Source organism: Vicugna pacos, chromosome 6, assembly GCF_048564905.1.
Source record: "Vicugna pacos chromosome 6, VicPac4, whole genome shotgun sequence".
NCBI lineage: Eukaryota > Metazoa > Chordata > Mammalia > Artiodactyla > Camelidae > Vicugna > Vicugna pacos.
In genome coordinates this window covers 12,787,902-12,806,882 of record NC_132992.1, presented here as the reverse complement: position 1 = coordinate 12,806,882, position 18,981 = coordinate 12,787,902, and the positions used below count along the sequence as shown (strand labels likewise).

Sequence of the window (18,981 nt, the reverse complement as noted above, 5' to 3'; positions counted from 1 at the left end):
CAAGTTGCAGACATCTTTCCCCCATACCGCGCATTGTCAACTTGATACTGATTTTGTTCTGCAGTGTGCTTCGTGGCGCTAGTGGTTTCTGATGTACTGATGGTTTGTTTTTCGCATCTAAAAAATCTGTCAGCAACGTGCTGTGTACCGTGTCTGTAATGTGTTGTGTCTTTGTCTAACGTCTCTGACTTGCAATTCCATGAGCAGAAGAAGGAAGGAGAAAGATTCTTTTATGAGGTTTGTGATAGTAAGCATCATATCCTTTACCTGGCTTTTTCCCCCTCCAAACCTCAAGACCATTGCCCTCCCTACTTGTTTCTCATTTGCTTGTTTGGATCAGGCAGACAGTGAAATACGAGCTGTGCACCTGCCTCCTCAAGCTGCCACAGTCTTGTATTTCACAAACCACCGTGAGCATCCAGGGAACTGAGGGTGGGAGATGGTGCTGCGAAGGAAGGTCAAGCAAGCTGACATCCTCCCACCAACACCCCCTCGGATCCCAGTTAGCAGCTAAAATGACGGGCTATTTCTGTTTAAGGTTTTATTTGCACTGTTCCTTATTGTGGTAAGTGTGTGAGGTATCTGTAAAGCTAGGTTTGATTTCCAAGCAAAAGCTGACAATGCTTATTTAAGTTAGGGTCTCTTCACACATGATGTGTCTTTTAACCCCACAGAGACATACATTTTCCCCACCATATCTTTATCATTACTCTCGCACTTCCTTCTTTTTAAAAAGTGAACTTTCCCTTTAGCATGTTACACATGAGAAGCACCAGGATATGGGTGTGAAGGTGCAAAACTTCAAAAACCATTTTTTTTTAATGAGCTGGGCTGCATTGCTGTCTCAGTCTAATTTGTCCAAACTAAGGCTTCATTCCCCAAAGTGTATTAATGGTTTTTGCATGGTTTCAGGGCATCAGTCTCATTTTTAGAATTCTTTTGCTGAATTAGGTGAGCACACTGAGGATCATCCCTGGAGATTCCCTTTTTAAGTTTAGTGATGTTTTATATTCAGACTTTAAGTCTACTTACAGTTTTGAAAAGTAGAGAAGAAATTACTGATTTCCTGTTGGAAATTCTGTCTCCTTTTAGTGGATTTTAAAGACCACAATACATTTGAAGATAAAGTTATATTTAAAATGCCATATTTCCAGAAATGTCACCTAATGCTACTACTATCCTTACCATTTCGTGGTTGAAGTCTAATGTGAGGGCTGTACATCGCTGAGCTGAATTTGTTAAGCAGACAAATTATGCCTGGATTTAAAGGAAACGGTATGGGGCAAGCCATCCCCTAACCAAAAAACTGGGGTGGTTTATTCACCAACCAAAATAGACTCCTTGTTTCAGATAAAATAACCAATTTGAAAGGTGCAGATTTCAAATGATAAATTTAACTGCTAACCTTCGGCTCCGTCACAGAACTCTTCCTCCTGGAGAGAATGATGGAAGCTGGAAACACTTGGCTGGTGCCTTCTCCCTTTATAACTCTTGTGCTGTCAGTTGCTACCCTCCTCATACATCATTTTAAAGGAGAATTCAACTAAATAAATGAAATGAGTATTTAGCTTCTAAACATGCAATTTGTTAGTGGGACAGCATTGGCCCTAACTCCTTTATTCTTCATCTCTTCTGTCCCTCTCTTTGCTTTCTTTCCATGTTCTCCTGTCTCTCTTTCTGTGCACAGTTTCTTTTCCGTTTTTACCTTGTCTTCTGTTGCTAAGAAAAAGCTTTAGGCAGTCCCAGTCAGCATTGCATAGGAGTTGAAGAAATGTCAAGAGGATGCTTGCCTTGAACTCAAGTCTGGGTGTAACAGGCAGTGTCCCAGACAGTCATCTTTATTAGTAAAGAATTATGTTACAGTTTTTGCTTACTACACTTAGCTTCCAGAATCTCACAGTAATAGGCAGTGTTCCTCCATTCCAGTTATCTGTATGACAGAATCTAAATGGGCCCCTTCACTTGGGCCTTTCATGTAGATGGAAAAAATGTATCCTTTAGTACAAGAAGTATATACAGCACTTAACACAGGCAGGTTCAGTGGCCTCTAATGATAATGCAGTGTGTTTGTTTGTACTATTGCCGATTTCCAGTTTTTTCCTCACAGTGGAACAGGTTGTAAAATCTTGACTGCTATTGCTAAGGGAAATTTTCTAACCTAGACTGTATCCTTCCTTTAGGAGGTTCTTATTATTTTGTGCACCACCATCTGTACTAGGATGTGCACTTCCTGCTACAGAAAACTAATTAGCAAGTGATCGCTTGTGCACTTGCTCAGAATAGTTTTTGATGCCATGTGCCCATCAGCTGGCTTCTAACAGCAGCGTGGCTGGCCTCTGATACCCTCCGCGAGGTGCTGGCCAAGTGCAGGCCTGCGTGCATGATGCTGCAGCTCTCTGCCGCTTTGGCCTGCCGCTTGGGGCAGCTGCTCTTCTTTGCAGGGTCTCTTTTCCCTCTGGAAACAATAAGTTTTTAAAGCCTTTTTAAAATCCATTCTCTATATGGAGTCCAAGATGGAAACGCTGCCTAATGCTATGACAAGCTTGGGGGTGACGGCATAGATGGTAGCTCCAAAAGCAGCCACCTGAGCAGTCACTGTTAACAGCTGTGCACACAATAGCCTATGGCCCTGGGGCATATTTTTTCCAGTGCCCTATTTAGAAAAAGAGGCAAAAGAAAAAAGCTTTCTTCTCCTAAAGTGTCTTTCCAGCACACTTCCCTGCATACAAATGAAGAGCATGTTTTGATTTAACAACTCTCAGATTACTCTATAATAATAATAATACTAAAGCCACATAAACCATGAAGCAAAAATCACTGGGAAAGAATTCCAGGGTCTGTTTTATAAAGAGCATCCTACGTGATTTTTTATGTTTAAACAGTTTTAGGAATCACTGTAGTAAAACAGATAAAATAACCAACCTGTGGTGGACTGACTTGCACTAGAAGTTAAGAGTATTTACAGCACAATCCTTACATGGTATTACTTGTCCCTTTGTAGCACAGTAACAGCAAAATTTTCATTTTTTGGTTGGTGATTGATTTATCAAATAGCTCAAAAGTCAAACATATATTTTGGGTTATAGTACATTAATAGCTTAATTATTTCATGAATATAATGGCACATATCAATTGCAAATAAATATCTAGTCATTTTTTCATAAAAACGTATTGCTACAGCCTACAGTAGGGACTTAGGTGTAGTTACTTGATCTGTAATCTCATTGAGAAAGAAAATTAGATAATCCAAAATATAATTTCTTTTCAGGAAATCCTATTGGTTATGAAACTCTACAGAACTTTCGTTGTAGTAATAGATTTAGAAGAATTGGAAGTGTGCTGTGTAAGCAAAAGATGCATTCCTCCCTCACAATATTGTGTTGGTACAATCATCTTGATTGGTAGAATCAGTAACTGTCCATAGGCCTGCTATCCTACTGACACTACATCAAATTCTAGACATTAGCCATTATTAAAACATTTAGGGGAAATCATGGGGGTTATTTGCTTAGCTAAATTTTCATTCTGCTGACTAGTAATGCTATTTTTCTTGATATATTTCAAGGCAATTCAATCTCTTGATTCATCTCACCATGGTAAGCTTTTGTGAACAGGGCCAAAGAATCTGCAAATAACCCCACCGCTCCTAAAAATTCACGTATTTTAATGAGCCACTTAATTATCTTTTGTTTCAGAGATGCATATCTATATTGTATTTCAGTTTTTAAAGATGAATTTGATGTGTCAATTAGAAAGTGAATCTGACTGCCCCAAAGCACTGCATGCATGTAGCTGATTGAAATTCACTGTGAAATCTATTAGCCATAGGGACTCAGTCTTGAGCTATGCAACCCCTGACCAGAGAGGACAGACATTAACTTCTGTCGTATTTTACTTAGCAGTATCCTTTCAGCTTTATACTTGCTGGGCTCCCATGGTGGAAGATCACTGCTTTAAAGGAATGATACTTCATACTAGTAGTTTTTGAACTTCAGCATGTATGAGAAACATGGGGGGAGCTGATTAAAACACATTGCTGGACTCCACCCCAGACTGATTCAGTGTGTCTGGGGTGGAGGCCCATGATTTGCATTTCTAACAGATTGCATGTGATGCTGATGCTACTGGTCAGGAGACCACATTTTGAGAATTACTGCTCTTTGCTTTAGAACAGCAACTAGATAATTAGGAAATGGCTCAGAATACCCCTTTGCCTTATCTGCACATGACTCCTAACCCACCTACTTAATGTGTTTTGAGAACACATCAGATTTAATGTATTTAGACAGCATGCCAAAGCGCAGGGAAATATTTGGGTTAAGGAATAAAATAATCCCCAACTATAGATGGCTAACTTACAGTCATATACAAATATCCAGCATTTTTAACATTCTGGACTTTATACTTACATTTTATATATAATCTTACAAAAAGAGATGTTATAGTTGTAAAGAGGCGAACGTTTCTGTTCAGGTTTTTGATCTGTCTCACCTTTTCTCAATATAAACAGATATAATTCAATATACATAGATATAATTCACTAGTTAAAAACAGCAGATGGCTTCTCATGAATGTATTATCTTTTTCAGAAATGAAAAATAAATTATAAAATTATTAAAGTATGTTAGATGTCATCAGATAATAGAGAATTTTAGCTAGTCATATTATGCCTTCCTTTTAGTTCTAAAATATTTCCTAAAGAAATTTGCAAAACTCTTCCTGTTTAAGTATCTATTGGTTCCTACTTATATTTTCTTCAGAGGGGCAGGAGTTGAGATAGGAAATTTATTGGAAAAAAAAAATTAATGCTTTAGTCCCTAAGGAGGAGTGAGACCTTGTAAAACAACAGTTAGAACAGAGCTTCCTTTTAGCATCCGGGGAAGAGGTATGCAGCAGCCCAGTGCCCCCGTCCTGCGTGGACCGCTTTACGTACCTCTTCCCCTGGGGGCTGCCTGCCTCCAGAAAAACAGGGATGAAATAATGCTGCACAGGAACACAGAATTTACTCCTTCATTGATTCATTTAACAGATTATTGATTTGCTGAGCACCTTTTATGAGCTGTAAATTCTACTAGACACCAGAGGTACAATAATTACTAACGTGCAGACCCCACCCTCAAATAAATTTGAATTCATTAGGGAAGGTAGAACAATTAAAGAGGTAAGGTTTGTGTGGGGGGGATCCCTGCAACAATTTCTGCACTTGAAAATATCTTTCAAATGAGAGTTATAATTGTTAACATCTCATCCCACAATAATTCCAAGAATAAACTCAAACCTCTAGCCTCTGTGTAAATAAAGTTCAAAGGTAAGATGTACTTGGCTGAATTCAGGAAAATGAATTACTTTTAGTTTCAAGGCAGCAGATAAAGAGGCCTGAATGTTCAAAGTGCTGGCCTTTTACTTTGGATGCATGAAGATAATGTCTGGTTTCTTTCTACTCCTAACCATCTCTGCAGTGAGAGTTAACAAATTGGACTTAATAGAAAATTAAGAGAATAATGAGGACCAAAAGGGCAAATTGCATTGAGGAGATTTAATAAATCTGATTAAGAATCTAGCACTGCTACCACATAAAGTTCAGCTAACTGCTAAGCTTGTGACATTAAGGAGAGGTGCTACCTCAGAGCTGGAGAGGTTGCTGGGTGGGAGATCCGTGTCAAAATGAAATTCAGACCCAGGCAGGTGCTGCTTGTCAACCTCATTCCCCAGTGCATTCCCCAGCCATCACAGCGTCACTCTCATGCTGTCAAGCATTTTTTTAAGCCTTTCTCTGAACCGTAAGAAAACTTCAGAAGAGAGAACGCATGCCACAGGCAGGAAAGAGAGAAACAGTTCTACTTTAACGGTCATTTTCTGTAATAGACCTGTTTTGTTGTCTTGTTATAAATCCCTTTCAGTTGTCTGTGCGTGCCTTAAAAGTCAATGCAAAAACTAGTCAAACTTATTTCTGTAACCTGGCCAATCTCTCCCTCTTCTCTTCCTTGGTAGAGTGGCCGTCAGGCACCTCCTGCAAATGGCTCACTCAGGGAATTCTGTCCCCATCACTTGCTGTTCCACAGGTACCCAATTCAGTTGACTGAAGAGACTGCAGTCACACTGCTGAACAGAGGATAGAACCAGTAATGTGAGCAGCTGACTGGGAAAGACAGAGAGAGACAGGGCAAAAAGGCAGTTTTTACAGAATAAGCTGTGTGTCTCATTTCTTCTATTCCTGATTTATCCCTACTCTATCCAGTTTCATAGTTACTCAGCCAGTAGAGGGAGCTAATAAGCCAGGGGTCCTTTCCTAGTTGAGTTACTGTACTTTGTGTGTGTGTGTGACTAATTTTCAGAAGAGAATTTTTCTTAGAAGAATATCTTTTCTTAGAGCACTGCTTTTCGGTCCTCACATGACCCCAGATAGCATCATGCCGCGTGACAGCATGTCGGCTGTGGTTTTCCCCACTTGTAAGGGGGGAATAGAACTATACGACTTCTGAGGTTCATTCTGTTCTAAAAATCTGTGGTTGTAAGGACAAGAGCCTGTGAGCAGTCCACACAATATAAGGTTAGTGTATGTGTTCCAGGTGGAAATGAAAAAAAAATGTTTAGACTAAGAGAAAAGAATGTCGTGTCCCTCAAAAAAAAAGGCTTGAGAATATTGTCAGAAAGTTCAGAGAAACAGAAATAGGAAATTTTTAAATTTGCCATATAGTCACTAACTTAAAACTACATTGACTGAATTATAAAAGCCATCTTTTCCCTTCAGTTGTCTAGTCTGAAGAACTTAATTTAACATCTCAAAGACACTTAGTTGATGTGAAACTTAATTGACAGTTGGATTTACTCCATACTCTCTTTAATTAGGGTGAGAGACAGCTACTGGTGTTCTTCCACATTTTGAAACCCAGAAGTTAGAAGCATGAATTTCTGTCCCTGATACCTCTAGCATCACAGTTCGTACAAATCTGAATAACATAAAAAAATGCCATAATGTACCTCTTAAAATGATCTTGTATGTTCCTGGGGAGGTCCTCTCATAAGAGTAATAAAGAAGAAGCTAAATACAGGGTTACACTGGTAGATCTGGGGCACTTTATTCTGCATTAGAGAGGACCATGTATTCTTTTATTTCTGACAACACATTACAGTATCCATGCTGAAGGCTGAAGCTCTACAGAGTTATTTAGAGCATTCCAAAGAAAGTACCTTCTGTTGGATTCACTAGGGAATATTTGCTGATTTCTCAATCATATATTTTAAGTTGATCTAGGTACTTCAGGTGGATAAATTCTGGTCAGATAGAAGGGTTGGAGAGAAGGGATCTTTTTCAAAATAAGACAAACAGCAAGGACCCAGCCAGATGGTTTAACAAGTACCATGATCAGATTTGGGCCTTATTAAAATAACTCTAGGAACAGTTAGAAGGATGACATAGAAGTGGGAAAAACAGCAAACAGAAACACAACTTGGAGATGACTGCAACATAGTCGGGATGAGAAAACTTCTGTATCAGACAATGAAGATAGTATTTATGAAATGTTTTCTCCATCTATCCTATCAATCATATTTGGTATCCAAGTGAATATGGAAGTTATAAGGCAGAGAAGTGCTGAAGATGACTTTCATAGTTCTGTCTCCAATAACTGCATTGTTATCACGTCAGACCATTAAGAAGAGAAATAAGGTAAGGACGAGCAGGTAACTGGCTCACTTTTTGATAGGTTGAGGTCATCCAAGTGGAAAGACAGAGGCACGTGGGAATACAGCCTCGATGCTCAGGCATCCCATTACAGCTGTAGGTGATGGTTCAGAGGCCATGAACATAGAGATGGGCATTGAAGCCATGGGCGTGTATGTGATTGTTCAAGAAGGGAATATAGAGTGGAAAAAAAAGAGGACTAGGAAGGGAAAGTTGAAGGACATTAACACCTGAAGAATATACAAAGGAAAAGAAGTCAACCAAAAAGAGGTGAAGGTAGTCTCTAGAAAAGCAAGGAAATAAAGAGCTTGAGAAAGAGAGTAAACAACAGTATGAAGGCAGGCCGAGTAGGATAAAGTCATTGGATTTAGCCACTGAGATCACTGGTGGCCTGGTGCCACATTCAGTGGCATCTCCAGAGGAGAAAACATACTATAGAGAATTAATGAAGATTTAAGAGATAAGGTGGCAACAAATTTTACACTTACCTTGTGAGCAGTTTCAAGGTCAAGAGAAGAAAAGATATTAGCTGGATGTCAATGAGAAGGTAGTTGCTAATAAGTTAGGTTTTTTTCTTTTATAATTTGTTCTCCTTTTCATGTTAACATAAATGGTATTTGAGCATGATGTATAGGGTGGGGGTAATAAAAATAATAATGAAAGAATTGAAGACAGACAGGGATGGAACAGAATCCAAAAGAAGAAGCTAAGACCTCAAGTTGAACAATATATCTTACTTGTAAACGAGGCTCTCTTTTCTGTAGATAGGGTGGGGAAGTGTGACTTACCAAAGGATTTTCTGCAAAAGTCTTGAAGAGGGTGTGACCCACTAGGCTAATGACCAAATTTTGGGTGCTGTGAAGATGAGGGCCAGGGGAGCGATCGTCTTCCTAATCTACACTTCTTTAGGTGAACAAATAAGAGACTCCTAATGCTGAAGAGCTGAACATGAGGAAAGGCACGTTAAGAAGGTTAAGTAAGACAGTTTAGTGGAAAGGAGAGCTTCTAGGATAACAGTTGGAAGTGTTGTACAGACAGTAATAGTTACAAGCACAATTAGTGCAGAAGCTGGAGCCACTGGCTGCCTGGGGTGAGTGACATCTGGAGTAAGATTTGCAAAAGGAGGTGATAAGTGAATTGTCTTTTAAAGGAAAAGTACAAGTGAGCCGTAAGGACAAAGAACTTCAAAGGTATCTTGCCTCCTAGCTCTCTGTTCCAGACAAGTCATTTACATTACACCACCGGAGTGCAGTAAAATACTTCAGGGATGTACAGACTCAGATAGTATGTATAGATGACTATGGCCCATTCTGAGCTTTAGAACCACACTTTATTCCGACCTTCGGATGGAGTGTGGATAAAAGCTGTTTTGAAAGCTTTAATAGTAATATTAATTCAGAATCTGCCTCAGTCTTAAGTTGTCAGTGACTATGTTCCTCTTTACATGGAGTCATGGATTGTTTTTACTTTCTGCCAGCCAAGTGGTTCAGGCACACCTGCTAATACAATTTCTACTTTAACATAAATGGATTACCTGTGACTTCTGAATGCTTGCATTTTTTCTTTTTCCCTCGTTTTGCTTTTAATAACTAACAGTACAAAAAAGCTGCAAGCTAATTGTGATATTTGATGTCATAGTTATAGAACTAGGCTAAGTGTTAAACATTTGTGAAGGAAGTTAGGTAGCCTTTTACCTTTCCAAAGTAGCCAATAAATTGTAAAATATGCTCTTGGTAATTTAGATAATAAACTCTCGAAGCCCAAATTACTATCTCTTAAAAACTTCAGGGAGTGTTAGGAATAAAGAAAATTTCCTCAATTTGGGCACATAAAGAAATACAGAAGAATTCAAGAATTGGTACATTTGCTGCCCAAAGAGATTGTTTTACAATTAGGTGAGTATATTTATGCTCATTATTATTGCAAAAGATCTGCAATATGCAGACTGGCCTCAAAATTACTCTTCCTAATTTTATGGTTTAATGGTATGATATCAAATACTGAACTGAACCTAAAGTTTTTCTGGTTTTTTCAGTTACATCACAGAGGCATTCTGTCTGCACCTGCTTAGAAACTCATGCTTCTATCAGGAAATGAAAACTGTCATCCTGTATTTCAATTGCTATAGTTTGACAGTTTTATATTTCCAAGTAATAAGCGATCATTTGATAGGAAATTTCCATTCACAGAATACCTAAGGTACACTAAAATGATTCTTAGGAAAATAGCATAATTTCATCCAACTGATACATCAAACCATTTCTGTATGACTTTAAAGTCATTAACAGGTGAGCACACTAACTCAATGTATGTATAAACCAATATGAAAACAAAACAGACACTTTAAAGACAAGGCAACCCCACTTACTGAAGAAAACTCTACTGTCAGAGCCATTTCCTTGGAGGTGGCAGATATGTGTGTGGCAACAGCCACCTCTACCCCCACATTGTTTACCAAGAGTGGGGACCTAAAGAAAACTGTATGGGAGGTCTTCTCTCATTTTCCATACCCGAACATTTTTATCCGAATGAAGTTAGGCTAAAATTGGTACTAGGACAATAGCAAGAACTTGTGATAAAAAACATGCAGTTTACATGTTCCCTAGGGTGGGGGTGGACACTCCACATATGTTTTCTTGGTTAAGGGTTGGGGAGTATACCAGGCTAACTGTAATTAAGTGCATATCAGTGTCGAGGCTTTTTAAAAATCGGTAGTATCTAATTGTTTTTTCTGAATCACTGCTTTGCAATTCTTTATGGGTGTTTGGGACTCTGAGAAAGTCTCCAACTCCTAGAGAAGTCTGTATCTGTTAAGGTGGCCGGTGTGTGTGTGGGTAATCTCTAATGACAGAAACAGAAAAAATAGAGTCCAGAAAAATCACACTGAATCAGATAAAGGTACAGAAACTACCCAATCCTGAAATCATTAAATTATTTGCTATATCAAGAAAAGGATCAGATATGAAATGCAACTTTTGGTTTCTATTCCAATGTTTTCAGTCACATCAGTATAACCTAAAGCCACCCAGCTGCTGTGCAGAGTTAATAACACTTTTTCCTAGTAGTTTCTTAGTATTAGAAAATGTTCCCAGAGGATTGTTAAGAGTTATGACCAGTGTATTCTGTTAGGGACACTTTTTGGTCCTGGGCTGGCTCCCAAGGTCGTATGTGTATCTGATGTTCTTCTTAAGAGTCTATTTATACTAAGTGCTCCTTTAATTTGTTCTACGCCCCAAAGTTGGCTTTATCCTATCCCCCTCTTTTCAATAATAGACCAGTTTATGTAAGAACTATAGGAACTAACGATAGGAAACTGAATTTCTAAAGACTCAAAGGAAGATCATCTTAAGTTTCAGAATATTCTAGGTTTCCCTTTACATGAATTTCTGTCAGCTAAATACAATGCATCTATTATAAGTCTTTCAATTTTGACAACTAGTTTGCAAAAATGTAATTAACAACCAGGATAAAATTTTCTAAGACAAGAAACACACTTTACTTTTCTAAACACTGGTAAAGTCTGTTAATCCTTCACTTTAGTTGTAAAAAAAAAAAAAAAGTCTGCCATGTTAATAGATGGATGTTTTGTTTTATTTGTGTTTATGTATATTTTCTAATATTAACATTATTTTAGAACTGAAATCAGATAAAAATAATTGGCTTTTACACTGGAAGAATAAGCATAAAATATGCTATCTTGACCTAATTATGTTTTCCTTTTTCCCCCAAAGAAAAATTAATAAAATGGGAAAACTTTGAATCTTGAACTCTGAGCTGAAAATTGGCATCCAAGAAGAGACATTAGGCCTGTCACCTCCAGAGCAACACACTGGAGCAAAAGGATAATTGTTTATCCATTACTTTTAAGTGCATACTTGGAAAAATATGAAAATACCTTCAAATATGGCACAATATGATATGCAAAAATTAATTTTTTCCCAATTTTGAAAATTTTCACTGTGCCTATTTATTTACAGGGATATTAAAGATGAAAATATATTTTGAAGCAACACATATATTCAATGAATGTGTAAGTGGTTTTCTAAGTTACGAAGTTGCCGCATTCTGGAGGTTACTTGGTCACGCCCTGCACCCCACGGCTGCCACCAGTGAAGGCTTTGCGCTCTCGCTCTTGTTTATATGCATGCTGTGCGTTTCACTCAGTTTTTTTCATATATAAGATCTCTTTTGGTTTCATTAGAATTTTCTAAATTTTGCATTTGACTTCAAAGGTTAAAAAGGAAAGGAAAGGAAAAAAGTAAATGTATACTATGTTGTTTGAAGTTGACCTTACAAGCTAAATGCTTCTAACAGAAAGAAGTTATGCTTTCTCAGAACTCCCAAGTGATACTGTGTGTGGTCTCTTTGCAGCTAGAACCGGAAGCTAGCACTATTCTAAAAGAACTGCAAGTTAAACTCAATGGGGTTTTGGATGAGCTCAGTGTCACTTATGGTGAAAGGTAAGTGACTAAGTAATTACTATCCAAATGGATTAGATTTTCTCCTCTGTCTAAATCCACTGAACTTCAAGACTCGATCAAAGCATCACCTCCTCCGAAAAGTCTTCCATGACCTTGCAATTTCTATAGTGATGTCTTGCTGTTTATAACTCTGTGTCCTTCAGGTGGTCAGTGCTTACAACACCGTGCTCTAAGTTGTGGTTTCCTTGCATATTTCCCTATTTACTGGACATTTCTTAACAGAAACCATACTGATTCCCATTTGCAGTTTTATTCTTTATAGCTTAACAGTTGGCTAGTGAAAGAATAGGATGAGGAAGGAGAGCAGAGAGAAAATCTTACGCACATCCTGAGTATGTGCTGTGTTCTTGCCGTGCGTGTCAACGTGGCTTCACTACCAGAGAACTGAACTCTTAGCCCCATAACCAGATTGAGTCAGGATTCCAGGTTTTAGAACTATTAGGGCAATTAGCCCACAGGAAATACACATCTATGTTTTTAATATTCTTTAAATGAACTTCCCTTGTATCTGGTGTGGTTTTAAAGAAAGAGAATTTCTTCCTAGAGAAACTTCATTGGTCCTATAGGAAAAAGCCATCATCTCACCATCAAAATTAAGAGAGAGAGAGGAAGACAAACCCACCTTTGAAGAGGTTCATTAATTTTATACAGAATTTGCTTTAAATATTAGTTCAATAAATGTTGACTTATGTTAAACCATGTGTTCAGTTCTCAAATAAGACTGAAATTTACACTTATGAAGAGAGCTAGTTATCTCTTTAAATCTCACTCATCACTTATTGTATTTTTGAAGGACATATGCTTAACCAACTTGTATTCATTAGTTTTGCCACTCTGATTAGTCTGAAAGACTAAAAAGAAAAAGACACCAAAAGTATTTTTTTCTCAAACACAGGAATGAGGCAAAGCAAAGAAAAATCCCACACTTGGCCTTTTTTCCCCAGTAGCAGAGGTGTGTTGTCATAACAGAGCCCTTTCTCCCAGATGTAGGCTTGATACACTGAGCTTAGGGTCGTAGCTCTGCCTTCTGCTTTGTGTTGTTAATGAACCTGGATGATCCTGCTTCCTTGGCCTAGATGTTAATAAGCAATCTGAAGGTTTTGCTACTTGGGAGTTGGAGAGGCAGACAGTGTCCTTAGGATCTGGGGACTCAGTGGCTCTGACTTGAGGTGACACTTAGAGGCTTACCTCTTTATTCTGGTTGTGAATTACCATGTGGTTAGCAGAAAGGCTGTTGCCTTCATTTATGAAGGCAAAAACAGATCATTTAGCAAAGTTAAGGGGAGAGGAAAGGGGTCAGACACTAGAATATAAATAGAAAAAGGATATTCAGATGGCTTTCTGTAATATATCCAAGTCATCCTCCTGAACAAGTACGTTTTAATTTGTTCTGCCTGAGTCGGGGGTATATTCACAAAGGCTGAAATACGTGTGATTTGAAAATCTCTGAGCAAACTTCAGCTATGAAATAAGGAGCGATGTTCTTAGGAGGGCATTTGAATGAAGTCAGCTATTTTAATCTAAGTTTTGAAACTCCTGGTTACCCTGTATGTATTTGTTCGTTATTTTTAAAATACAGCTCAAAGAGAGCTAGGAATATTGGAATAAACAGCCCACATGTCATGCCTTCCATATAAAAAGAATAATTATTGTATCCTCGTTGCCATGGGTTTATTTCCCACACCACCAACCAGGTCTACATCACACAGACACAGGGTGGGTGGGAAGTCCACCATGATCAATGTGATCAAGCTGTGAAGTCGAACTGGATAATTTTAGCCTGAATCCATCCTTCTTACACTCTAAATTAGCAGTCTAGAATTTTAAAATTAAGTGCATAATTAATTGCCCCAAATCCCTTTCATCTGCTGTTATTAAAACCCACAATTAAATTATTCTACTTTATGTAGCTGAAGGATGATTTTTCAGGAAAGCTGGGCAGAGCCAAAGCAAACATCTGAAGCGGCAACTACCTGGGAACTGAGCCTCACTGACAAAACCTCAGGGTTATCTTAAAGATGTTCTTAAAATTTTCAAAACCTGCACCGCTTAGCTTTCTGCTTATGCACATATTTTGCAGTTTTAATGATAGCTTTGGTGCCAGCAGCTGGCTGAATTAAGTAAAGAAAAAATTTAGGAACGTTTCATAGAAATTATTCTGTTTGTGTTTGGCTTCTTGAGTGCTCACGGACTCTGGCATTATTAAGTGGTCTTGACGATTAGTAAAAACTTTCCACCAAGAAAAAATGGATAGAAAAAAAGACTTTCTAGGTGGATTTGCCAAAAACTGGCAGACAGAAGTGACTTTTAGATGAAATGCAGGTGTTGCTTCACCCTGGATTAATGCTAAGGTTGGAATGGCACCGTATCTTAGTCTCCAGTAGTCCTTCCTCCACATGCCTGATCCCACACACACAGCTGGCTTCTGGGGGGTGCCTACCAGACGGGTCTGTTGTAGGAACCTGTTTGCACATTTTTGGATCATGGATATCATACTTTCTGCTTGGTCTGTCTTCCCCCTAGTACACTGATTTCAGAATCAGTCCAAAGAAAAGTAGCTATTTCACAGGTGAGTATTACTACAGTCAGCAGGGTCACTGATGCCTCAGAGGGAAACCCCCTCATTCAAATGTTCCAACGTTATTTACTTTTCTATTGTTCCAAGTATCTACCACCACTGCCCCTCAGTAAGTACACCCACCACCACCACCCCCTTGTCACCTTCTGCACTATCCCCACTGCCACCCTACCCTACAGCCACTCCCCGACAAAAGTCCAAAGGCAGATCCAACCAGAAAAAAGCCCAGTGGTCAGACACTCAGCCTACTTGAAACCTAAGCCTGAAACAGGATATTCTGGCCAGTGAGAGAACTATGCAGAGCCAAGGAATCAGCCACCTCCACAGGGCAAACTGAGACCCAAACATCAAGGAGCCGGATACGGAGGGGCAGGAATGGTGGTATCACCAGTGAGGACAGCCACAGAGAAGTCAGGAGCCAAAGATGGAAACAGGCAAAACATGACGTAGAAGAAGAATCAGGCCTTGACGGTATGCTCAAAAACAGGGACCAGTATATTTATAAACCTTCTACACTGGGAACAAGAAAAACACCCAAGCTGTGATAATTTAAAATACATCAGGGATTTCTCATATTAGGTAGCAAAACCAAAACCTGGAAAAATTAAATATTTTACAACAGACTAAAATATTTTCTTAATGTCAATTTGAAAATAAAAGGTCTCCTATGTGCCTTAAGAATTAAGAACAAGGAATTTTCTGGTTTGTTCATTGATGCATCCTCAGCCCTCGTAACTGAGACTGGCACACAGGAAGTACTAATTAAACATTTGTAGCATGCAGGCATGCACTGATAATTATATTCTTTCTATTTAATGAATAATGAAAGCATTATATAGTGATACTTCCTAAACTTCTGTATAAAGTAGGAGGAATTAATGCCCTTGGATCCTTCTCAGATAACATGTTCTGTGCAATCACTGTGTGTGGAGGAAGAAGAGGAAGGGGACTGACTTGGCTGCAGCACTGAAATGAACTCCTTCCTTCTCACTGTTCCCGTGATGTGATCATTTCACAAATTTTCATTTACCCCCATTCTCCTCCATGGCTTTTTTCTTGCCAGCCTGCACATATATTCTACTTACCCCTGTTGTTGGAAGTATGAAAGTTAACAGACCACATGGAGGGATGGTGGCGAGGCAAAGTGGCTCTCTATTTAAATCTCTTACTACTGGATGCTGCTTAGGTAAGAACCACCAAAACTGGTGTAGAGGATGTGAAGAATGAACACAGTAATACTGAGGGTTACTCTCCACAGGTTGGGTTAAGTCTTTGGAGTGGTGAGGCAGAGTGGGGGTGGGCGGAACAAGGATGGTCCATCGGTACATGCAGCCAGTGCTTCCTGAGGATCTCATGCTGTGGATGTGCAGCACTGGAGGAAAAAAAGGTCCTTCCCTCATAGAACTTACATTCTATTGGACCAGCAGCCAGAAAAATAAATAAACAAAAACTATATAATGTGTCAAATAATGAAGAATGCGATAAAGAACTGTGTGGAAATGGAGAAGGATAGGAATGTCATTTCAGGTTGAGTGTTTAGTAAAGACTTTTCTGAGGAGGTGACCTTTGGCTTATGACTGTAATAAGTAAGGGATGGAGACACCCATGAGAAACTGCATGGAGGAGAAGACGTAATAGTGGCCATGAGATAAGTGTCCTCAGAGAATTCTAAGAACACCAAGAAGATGACTGTGGCTGGACTGCAATGAAGTGGAGGGAAGAATGGTGAGAAATGACATCAGAGAGGTTTCCAAGGCCAAAATATACTGGCATGTAACTAAGTCCATGAAATACATTTTAGGTTTTGTTTTAAGTGGATCTCAAAGCCATTGAAGATTTTCAGCAAGAGAGGAGCATGATCTGGTTTCTATCTTAAAAGACATCTGTAGAGTGTTGAACAGAGAGACAATGTAGGAAATTATTGCACAAGTTGAGGTTAAAGGTAATAGTGGGTTGGTCTACAGTAGCTTTGTGGACAAACTTAACATACTTTATAAAGGTTTGCTGATAGATTGGATGTTGAGTATGAGAAGAATTCATTAGACTTTTAAGTAAAAGGGTACATAGGTAGTCTAATGGTCTGGATTTCAGAGTAGAAATCACATCTGTAGATGTGTATTTGGTCAACCATGAGACTAGATATGGTTGCCAAGGAAGTGATTTATGATGGTAAAGTGGAGTGGTCTAAAGATGGAGCCTAGATGTAGGATTGCCAATGTAGGGTTGCCAGATAAAATATAGCATGTGCCCAATTAAATTTTAACTTCAGATAAAAATGTACAATGTTTACTTAACTTTGTCTCAAGTTTACACTAAAAAATATTCACTATCTGAAATTAAAATTGCCTGGGCATCCTGAGTTTTAATTTGCTAAGTCTGGCAACCCTATTCCAATGGTTAGAAGTTAAGACAATTGAGAAGGAGCAGCCAGTGAAGTTGGAAAGCCAAGAGGGTGTGGAGTCCCAGAAGCCAAGTGAAGAGGCTGTACCCAGACGGTCAGTTTTCCAAACAATGCTCAGAAAAACATCTCAGTGATTACTGTAAGAGATGAGGCCGAACGAACCCCTAACTCAAATTAACTCAACCTGAAAAGCATCATTTTTATCTACTTTACACATAAGGATTCCAGGTAAGCTTCCATTGCAACACAATTTTTGCAGCTGAACAGTAAATTTGAAAACTAATGAGCAAAGGAAATCACACCACTGGAAACAGATCCAGCTCCTAGGGGGCTGAATTTAACAGACACAGGCAAAGGAAGGCACACATGTTTGCTTTTATTTTAGAATTTTTATTCCTTATTTTTAGTTTCCAGCTTATCATTGAAGAGTGCATAAAACAGATGAGTTTTGAACTAAATCAGATGAGAGCCAATGGAAATACCACATCTAATAAGAACAGTGCTGCAATGGACGCAGAGGTGGTATTAAGACCACTCATGGACTTCTTGGACAAGACGTAAGTATGCTGCCCAGTTTTCTCTTTACTCACTACCCTAAATTTGACTGATACGGATTTGAGAGGGAAAAAGGTTTTCTACTATGTAGGATGGCTTTAAAAGAGCTGCAGAAATAGATCAATTCATTAAAAGAAGCAAAATGCTTAACTAATTACTAGATGGGAAAAGAGAGGGACTGACTACGGAAAAGGAAAACTGGAGAGAAAATAAATATTGCTAATTAAGGAGGTTGCTCTTCTGAGGCAGAGAGAGATTTAAAATTTCATTGTTCTCAGATAACTTCTTGGACATACAGAAAAACTGAGCTAAGTCCAGAATATCTAAGTTCATGTCAAAAACCTGCTGAAGAAGACAATGGCAAAATGTGACCAGAATTAATTCAGCTCAGAGGCAAGCAGATTGCTGCCCCACTCCCCCTTCAGTAACTTATTTACTGAGTATCCATCTGTATCAAACTCTAGTCTGAGCCCTGGACAGTGATAACACAGTCAGAGTCCCAGACTCCATGGAAATTACAGTCCAGTAGTGGTGGGAGTGGGTGGCATGGAGGCCTTGATGACCAAGTAAGACGGTGTTCTTAACCAAAAAGTTTTGTTTGTTTACACCTCTCTTCATTCTTCCTCTTAGAAATACTAAATTTCTAAGTTATGAGTAGGCTCCAGACACCTATGTTTCAAAATGTGTCCACAATAGGGAACCATTGATCTAAATCAAGAGGTATGATTTCTTAAATAGTGACACTTAAAACCAGAACTAATCTGACCAAGGAGGTAAAAGATTTACACATGGAGAACTACAGAACATTGATTAAGGAAATTAAAGATGACTTAAAGAAATGGAAAGATAGCCCATGCTCTTTGGAAGAATCAATATCACTAAAATGGCCATACTGCTCAAGGCCATGTACAGATTAAATGTGATCCCTATCAAATCACCCAGGACATTTTTCACAGAACTAGAACAAACAACCCTACAATTTATATGGAATCACAAAAGAGCCAGAATTGCAAAAGCAATACTGAAGAAAAAGAATGATGCTGGACAAATGTCCCTCCCAGACTTCAGATGATACTATAGAGCTAGTAAGTAATCAAGACAGCATGGTATTGGCATAAAAACAGATATATAGATCAATGGAACAGAACAGAGTGGCCAGAAATAAACCCACAAACTTTTGGTCAATTAATCTTCAACAAAGGAGGCAAGAATATACAATGGAGAAAAGACAGTCTCTTCAGCAAGTGGTGTTGGGAAAACTGGACAGCTGCATGTAAATCAA

The 18,981-nt window shown here is 38.7% G+C and overlaps 1 protein-coding gene across 2 annotated transcripts in view; it reads left to right on the top strand.

Annotated features, from left to right (window-relative positions):
* Nucleotides 1-18,981, top strand: part of UNC13C (unc-13 homolog C) — a 471,320-nt gene that overhangs the window by 382,070 nt on the left and 70,269 nt on the right. For both annotated transcript variants that reach the window (XM_031672763.2, XM_072962394.1), the window contains 2 exons: nucleotides 12,056-12,144; nucleotides 17,552-17,701. In XM_031672763.2, coding sequence (XP_031528623.1) covers nucleotides 12,056-12,144; nucleotides 17,552-17,701 — 239 coding nt within the window. The remainder of the gene's footprint in view (nucleotides 1-12,055; nucleotides 12,145-17,551; nucleotides 17,702-18,981) is intronic.